General features: G+C 45.5%; 1 protein-coding gene across 1 annotated transcript; it reads right to left on the reverse strand.

The window, feature by feature from the left end:
• Positions 1-3,494: 3,494 nt before the first annotated feature.
• LOC123182860 (chaperone protein dnaJ 10) lies at positions 3,495-7,569 on the reverse strand. Its single transcript, XM_044595533.1, has 10 exons — positions 7,316-7,569; positions 7,092-7,244; positions 6,949-7,008; positions 6,415-6,497; positions 5,723-5,885; positions 5,492-5,621; positions 5,095-5,253; positions 4,846-5,018; positions 4,647-4,727; positions 3,495-3,763 (listed from the first exon to the last, which is right to left on the reverse strand). Exons 2-10 carry the CDS (start codon positions 7,176-7,178, stop codon positions 3,680-3,682), a joined length of 1,020 nt encoding a protein of 339 aa, XP_044451468.1. The 5' UTR covers positions 7,179-7,244; positions 7,316-7,569; the 3' UTR covers positions 3,495-3,679.
• Positions 7,570-8,502: the final 933 nt, after the last annotated feature.

An 8,502-nucleotide genomic window follows, 5' to 3' on the forward strand; every position in this document is an offset into this window, starting at 1 on the left:
GGTTTTAGCCATTACGATCTCGTGGTAGATCAACTCTTATAATACTCATATTCATCAAGATCAATCAAGCAGGAAGTAGGGTATTACCTCCATAGAGAGGGTCCGAACTCTCCTGTTACCATCGACCTTAGATGCACAGTTCGGGACCCCCTACCCGAGATCCGCCAGTTTTGACACCGACACCGACCCCGCCGCACGCGTGGTTAAAAAAGGACGCTTCCACTGGCTGACGCGTGGGCCCGCTGTCGGTGGTCGTCATAAATAAGACGACCGATGGCGGTTGGGTGGCCGTCAGGTGGGGACGCGGCGGAAGGTGAGGAGACGCGCGGCGCGTCCTCTTCGCGTCCGCGCCGACGCATTCCAGGCGCAATTTTGGGCCGGAAATGGGTCGGCGCGGACGCCAGGCGGACACGTTTTGAGTTTGGGTCGGCGCGTTGGGCCGCCACTTTTGTCCGCGCCGACCCAAACGGACGCGGGCGGACGAAATGGGTCGCCCCATTGGAGTTGCTCTTACGGGAGTCTCCCCCCCCCCCAACCAGTGAGGGTGGGACCCTCACTTTATTTCTATCCAATGAAAAACTGCCAGATAAGCCACCCCATGAAACCCGTAAAAAATTATCCGTGCGTGTAGCATTGCTGGTTTGGGCCCTCCTTTTTTTAGAAATAAAAAATAAAAACTCTGGCCTCTGTATCAACATGATACATACAACCATTTTTATTAATTATTAAGTAGAATACACAACAAACACAATCACGAGCGAACCATACAAGATATGAAAGTTTGGAGCTTCTTGTTTTCCTTGGCGGAAGCGATATAAGGCCGGGGAAAGAAGGCGATGGACAGTACCCTATATCGCTAGCATGCACCTGGATCTGAGTCGGCTGCCGTGGTGGAGCGACACTGAAGATGTCTGGTGGGGAGGTTGGCAGGTGATTCCGACTGTGATCGGGCCACTCGCCGCCCGCGCAGAGGGTGCCGGTCGTGGATGCGATCCGCTCCTCCTCCTCCCTCTTTCCTCGGTCTAGTGTGTGTTGGCTCAGCTCTGGCAATGTTCGGGGCAGAACGGTCATTGGTGGCTCTGTCAGTTGGGACTTGGGAGTTGTAGGTCAGGCCAAAGTCGATGCCTTTGGATGATCTCGGGGTTGTCTAAATGCAGGTCAGTGGACCTGACGGCAGGAGACGTGTTTTTCATTGTCAGAGTGTGCGGCTCGGGTGCAGGATGGCAACCATGGTCGCTCGGGTCGCATGGTGGCTGGTGTTTGGAGTAGCATGGCGGTGGTGCGGCTGGTGCTCTGGCGGCTGGTAGTACCTTGGTATGGCGGAGGTAAGGGAGCGCGGGGTGCATAACTTGCCCGATTTTGGCCTGGTCGGCAGCGGTGGAGTCCGTGGGCGTCGTACCTTCTAGAATGCTATGTCCTGGTCGCTCAATACCTTTCGTGTTGTTCGGGGTGAAAACTGGATCCTTTGGATCGGGCGATGACGGCACTTCAGTGTCATGCCCTTCTTAAAAGCACCGCCATGAAGTCCATGCTATGTCGGTGTTGGGCTTCACCTCTTCGCGGTGACTAGTTCACGGTGGAGGTCTCCGTCGGCTTGGTTCTTAATTCTCCGTTTGTGTACTATGCTTGTTGGTTGGCTGAGTGGTGTTGCCTTTGTATCTTTGCCTTGAGTGTGTGTTATGATGGTGTCATGTTGTTTGCAATTTGGTCGTTGCATTATATACAAAGTTAGGCGAAAGCCTTCTTCAATACTTCTACGACAGTATGACAAAATGGGCAATGTTCAACGATGCTTTTGCCAGTTGCTACTCGGCCCATAGTCCGAAAGGGCACAGACTATATGAGGTTATGCACAAACTGCGCCCACTAAACTAAGTGTCAAACAAAAAAACACTCCACGAACAAACTGAGAAATTGCAGTTCTTGTGACCGTTCAGTCTTCAGCGAGTTAACTGTTGGAAATGATAGATGAAGCAACCAACCAGATGGATAAAAACCAAAAGTTTAGCAGCTCCTCAAGTGGCTGATTTTGGTTTTGCTACACCAAAAAGTTCAGCCTATCCTCGGCCACTGCCTTCTTCGTATGAGAAGTCTCTCTCACGCGTACAACTTTGTGTACTGATGTTTGGTGTTGCGTAAGCACGGAACCTCACAGCTGGTACATCTCTGCCACTGTGCCCTGTGGTGGCTACATAGGCAAAAACAACAAATCTGAACTGTGAACGAAAATAATTCACAAACTGAACTGTTGATGAAAAAATTTCACATAGCTGACCCTTTTGTGTAGCGTCCGACAGCAAAACGTCACACTACACTATGCAGCGTCTAACTGACAGGCGCTACACGCCTGACCAGCGTCACACACCGAACTGTCTGAAAATTGCTAAGTCAGTGTGCAATGCCTGAGAGCTCGGCGCCACACAGTGTAGCGCCTAGTGGCCACTCAAGCATATGCGAAGGGGTCGCGTTATCTGGTGTGTTGGTTCGTAGCTCTGAATCTCGGAATGTGTGATGGGCTAGTAGATTAAGCAGTATTATTTACGACCTAGTGCATGCATGGGTTCCTGGCTATTATCTATGGGGCTACTCCTGATAGGTCCCTATCAAGAATCAACTTTTTCTCATGTTGATCTTCCGTATCCGTGTGTTGTTAAAATACCTCGAATCGGCCACGAAAGATACGTGAAGTTTTAACTCGCACTACACACCTGACCCCATATTCGTTTTTGACTAGGCATAGCGCGGCACCGACGCATATGCACTAGCGCCTATACGCTAGGCGATACACCGTATAATGCAGCGCCTAGCTCTAAGGAGTTGCACACTGACTTAGCAATTTTCAGGCAGTTTGGTGTGCGACGCTGGTCAGGCGTATAACGCCTATCAGTTAGGCGCTTCATAGTGTAGTGTGACGCTAGCTGTCGGGCGCTACACAAAAAGGTCAGCTATGTGAAATTTTTTCATCAACAGTTTAGTTTGTGAATTCTGTTCGTTCACAGATCAAATTTGTCGTTTTTCCGGCTACATACCTCAGTCTGAGACGTGATCGTAGAGATTCCACAAAAGCAGCCGTGCTTTGTACTACTGCTCTGGGCAGGCCCTGATCGTCCAAGAAACAAAAACGGTTGTGAGGATGTGTTGGGTAAGGTAGAATCTTCAGTGCCAAAGCAGAGTGCGATGCCAAATTGCATCGTCGCAGGCTTGTGCAAGTGCTGTTTGGAATCTGTTGTTCACTTTACTTCTGAAATCACATGCATCTCCTCTTAGTGCCTCTAAAGCTGTAAAAATCTGATACGCTGTCTTGACCTTCTACTACTACCTTTCTTTCTGGATTGATGATAACAAAACAGGTCGAGTGTAAGAGCGGACCAACAGATCGACTATATGGGCCAATATGCACAAAAGTTCTGACGAGGCTAGCTGAGAGTGGAGCAGTCCTCTCAAAAAGGGGGAAAAATCGTTAATGTCATACACTGACTAAGCAACAGCCAACAAGAAAGAATGCCGGGTCAATAACGGAGATGCATCGTGTTTCAGCATTCACCCTTTTTACAGAAAACAAGGAAACCATACATGCAGGGTGCGTCCAGAGCAAACCTGCTGTGCCACAATATTACAAGCAGACAATAATTCACAGAGATCCGAATAATTCACAAATTGTTAAAAATGTTATCAGTCTTCAGTGCGACGCTGTCGTTCCATCCTCTTTCATCGGAGACTCCACACGTAGGCTGTTCTCGCGATGGTAGAGAGATTCCGCGCCCTGGTTTTACAAGCAAGAGTTATGAATACCAAGAAGCTCGTCATGTTACCTCTGTTTGTTAAATATAAGAAGTTTTCGAATATAGGAAGTCGGGGGGCGGGGGGCAGGCTAAAGGTAGAAGGCGATACTTCTGTGAAGATTGGTACTTGAACTAAATCGCTGAATTGTGTTCTAAATTTTTATGGGTACTCATATCATTGTTATCTGGTGAGAGGAAAGGCGGTTCGTCATTTTTTTTTCATGATTGATTTGGATTCTGGGAACGGCCAAAATCATGGCTAAGAAAACTTGGTGACTCTGATGATTCCCTAAACCTAGAAATATACTTCAATAGTAAGTAAAAGCAAATCATGCCTATCCCACAAAGCATACTTCCAAGCATTGCTTGATATTTGAGAGGGTTATTACAAAAGCAAAAAAACCATGAAATCCATTTCCATGTACTAGACAATGTTTTCCACTCTGAATTTCAAATGTCATGATTCACGAATCAAATGTAAATCTTGATATAACCCACTATAGTACATGTACAAAAGTAACCAAGGGTCAACACATTGAACCCATTCATGTGGTTTGTCTGCTATGATGCACTACTGGCCTAAAAATAGGTACATCGATGTAATTTGATGATACTCCCTCCGTCCCATAATATAAGAGTGTTTTGGACACTAGTGTAGTGTAAAAAACACTTTTATATTATGGAACGGAGGGAGTAAATACTAGCAACTGAGAGTTTGTAAACCTTATGTCTTCCTCATTAACTGTTCAGCATGCTAGATGAAGCAAACCAATTCGCTAATAAAATATGAACAACTGAAAGTTTGTAGACCTTCTATATATCCTTACTAACTATTCAACACGATGTAGACTAAAATACACTTACTTGGAATATCGTTCCAAGCTTTTTCAACGCTTTTCCTCGCAACTTCAGAACATCTTTTGAGACAGTGCTATCTTTAAGAACCTGAAGACCAAAGAGATCAAGAAAGCATGAGGGGGGGAAAAATCCAGACATCTCTTTCTACGTTAGATAAGCTTTGGCAAAATAATTGTGACAAAAATATGGAAAAAGCCAAACTTACTGCTTGGCATACTCGGGAAAGAGTTGACTCGATATCGACCACATTAATTTTCCATAGAGAATTAAGCATGGCTTCTTTTTTCTCCTCAAAACTCTTCATAAGCTGCTCTTCCTTGTCGGCACCCTCCTCCACCTTTTTCATTCCTTCTTGTAGCTGCATCAGAGCAATAGCACCTGTAACAAGCAATAGTTGTATCAGAGCAACATACTAATACATTCAACAAATAACTAAACAATGGCTTAGAATTACCTGAAGCAGCATGAACTTGCGATTTAATGGTGTGACCCTTGTCTCTTACCCACTCAGCTATGAATGGTACACCCATATACAATTTACTCTTTCCAAGTTCTCTTGCCGCTTGCCGTACATAAATATATCCAACAGTGTGAAGCATAGCCTCACCAAAAGCTGAAAAATGGTTGCACGCAAGTCAATGACTTGAGAAGGCTAACTGAAAAATGGTTCTACCAACTACCAAAGATTCCTCGTACAATAAAGGGTTTTATGTCCCTTGACTATGGTTTTTTTTTCTATGATAATAAAAGTGGAACTGATTTCTTGAGGGGAAAATATGTAAATGAAGCATCTACAGGAAACAAAACGGACCACAATAGAAGGCCCACTATTGCAAATTCACATGATATACCTGCTTCTGATAAACGCTTGGCTTCTGCATTCGCCCAGTGCACAAAATCATCCTTTCTACCATCCACATATGGCTGAAGTCGATCCTTTAGGCTCTGAGTAAGCTTTTTCTCTCTTTCAGTTTGCAACTCCTGTGTCAGAGGAAGTTATTTGGGCTTAATTTCTGCATCGTCGTGGCACAACCTAAGCTGAATGATAATGTCAGCACACTCAATCAAAAAGAATAGCATACTTTTATCTTCTCTTGAACCTTTGCTCTGGCATCTTGACTGCTTAAACCTTCATCAACCTCCACTGAAGCTATGGATGCCAGAGCAAGCTGACCAACATAATCTTCAAAATAGTCGCTTCCAAAAAGCATCCCAAATACAGCAGCAGGATCAACCATGTTATCCCTGAATGCCACATTAATTAACTGAGTAAGAAGAGAATCCACAGCACATTAGCACGATGGAGTAAATTGGCAAGTTATTTCCGCGTAAAGTTAAGTAGAGTCTAGAGAGTAGTTACTTGTGTTGTTTCTGTTTTCTAAATATGGCATCTTGTTCTGAAATAGCTACTTAGTCGTTATAATTATCTATCTATCCATAAATTTGAGAGGCCATCTTAAATCAACTCTCATTTTCACCGTCCTCAGTTACTCCCAAGTCCCAAGCCTTTTTCTCATGGTGTAATCCTCTTGTTCTCTCACCATAAGCAAACCACTACATAACACTGTTTGATGCTCATAGTCAGATAGTTCAGTCTAAACAATCCATAAATTCAAGAGGCCATCTTAAATCAACTCCCCTTTCACCGTCCGCAGATACCCCCAAGCCTTTCTCTCGCCATTCTAGATTTCTAGGGGCAGCTATGTTTTACCCTTCTAAGAAAAATACCAATTACTTGCTAAAAGTCTAGAACTCAAAGAAATTCATGACTTACTGGGAAAGACCCTCCTTTCCATGCTTATCATAAGCCTCCTTTTTCGCTGGATCGCTTAGGACTTGGTAGGCCTCTCCAAGATCCTGTTAAGAGAAAGCTTTTTAAGTACTTAAACTAATGATCTATCCAAGTGGATATTATCATTCAAAGAGGCACTTGACGCCACAGAGACACTTACAGTTAATAGATTCAACATTTAAATCGATGAACACACAAGCACTACTCAGAAAGGAACACCATAATTATGAAACGAGGCGTGCTCGGAGTGAAACATAATATGCTCGCACTTAACATCTGTTAGTTGGTAATTGATCAAACTATACCTCCTAACTTTGGCTAAACTAACTTCATTCCCTCGGAGGCAAAAAAAAATTCTAATCTAACTTTGGCTAACTGAAATTCTAGCTCCAATATATCCTCAACCATGGGGTTAACTACATACATACATGCATCTAAAACACTGTATTTACATGACCACGCATCTAAAACACCACAATAAACTCGCAGGGTTAAGAGAAGGCGGCGAAAATGCACCTGGAATTTCCTCGCCGCGTCGGGGTTGCCGGGATTCTTGTCCGGGTGCACCAGCCTGGCCTGAAACGCATACAAACCCCGCCGATTCAGATTCAGCGCCAGGAGATAAGCCTAGTATTTTGATATAAGACGCTGAGACTCACCTGGGCGTAGTAGGCCTTCTTGATGTCAGAGGGGGAGGCGTCGACGCTGACCCCCAGGGTTTCGTAGTAGGCGGTCTCCTTCACCATGGCCGCCGCAACCGGATCTCGCCCGCCCGTCCGCGGCTACAGACACCACCAGGGAAACAGCGAATGCTACGACAAAATCGAGAGCGGTTAGCAGCCGAGGCAAGAAACCTGAGCCAAATAGTGGGAGAGATGCGCACCACGGCCTGTCGGTCGGTTCGAGAAGCTTCTGGAAGGTTCCCTGGGAAGAAGAAGACGAGGAGGAGGAGGGGGGATTTGGGGGAAATTTCTGTAGCCGGGAGGACAGCGTGGATCCGCGAATATCTCTGCTGGGGGAGTCGGGTGGTGGTGGTGGTGGGAGGAAGTCGTTGGCGTGGGGTCAACGTGGGCGAGTGGACCCACCAGTCAGCACGCCACGTCACGGCAGCGAGGCGCCAACGTATGATGCGCTGGCAGGCAGGCTGGCGCGTCTCTCCTCGGCCGGCTGCGGGCCCGTGACTATCGGCGGCGGACGGCGAGACGCCGATGGGCTCGGCAATGGACAGTGGACACGGGGTAATGGGTATGATACGCCCAATTTCTCTTCTGGGACAGCAATGCATGCACCTTGGATCTTATAGTAGAGCTGGTATAAGAGTACGTACCGCAAATCTCACGCGGGGTGACGACGACGACGCGTGCGAGATGGCATCGGTGGCTACAGGGGTAAGAAATCTCTGGTTGCTTAACCGCGTTGTACGTGACGGATTTAGACTTGACAATCTGACCTATCGGTCTCTTCTGTTGTGCGCAGATAGTCGCGTCGTTTTGGCCAGACTCTGCACGGTCTCTCTCTAGGCACATACGTGTATCCTCTAGATGGCAGGGTGCAGCAGCTCATGCGTCGGAGAATTTCGTCGACGTTTACACTTTGTAGCATCAATTTTTGTTACGTATATGATTCATAAATAGTTTGGATTGTTACCACATGTGTCACGTGGTTTTCTTACGGATATGATGATGTGTATCAGTACGTGCGTAGTCTACTGTAGGTTTTCAAAGGGACCTCGTATGTGACACGCGCTAGCAGTCGTATTTTATCATATAGGAGCACAAAACATAAAGAACCAAACAAGCTGCACAGATCTGAATAAGTTCAGGAATTTTGAAAGCAATTTTTTTTCAAAAAACGGAATGTTCTGTGAAACACAAACACTTACCAAGTTTGTGAAAAAAATCAAAAAATATAACAATTTCGAAAAACAGGAACATTTTTTGAAAATCATGAACAATTTTTTGAAAAGGGAACTTTTTTTCAAATTCCACAACAAAATTTGGAAACGTCAATATATTTTAAAATTCCTGAAAAAATAAAAAGAAAGATTTTTTTGAAACTTGTGAATTTTTT

Source organism: Triticum aestivum, chromosome 1D, assembly GCF_018294505.1.
Source record: "Triticum aestivum cultivar Chinese Spring chromosome 1D, IWGSC CS RefSeq v2.1, whole genome shotgun sequence".
Classification (NCBI taxonomy): Eukaryota; Viridiplantae; Streptophyta; class Magnoliopsida; order Poales; family Poaceae; genus Triticum; species Triticum aestivum.

Coding starts and splice junctions, on each gene's coding strand:
- LOC123182860 (XM_044595533.1), bottom strand. CDS start 7,178: ATGGTGAAGGAGACCGCCTACTACGAAACCCTGGGGGTCAGCGTCGAC. Junction 6,498..6,948: donor ACGCGGCGAGGAAATTCCAG/GTGCATTTTCGC, acceptor TTCTCTTAACAG/GATCTTGGAGAGGCCTACCA. Junction 3,764..4,646: donor AGCTTGGAACGATATTCCAA/GTAAGTGTATTT, acceptor TTGTAAAACCAG/GGCGCGGAATCTCTCTACCA.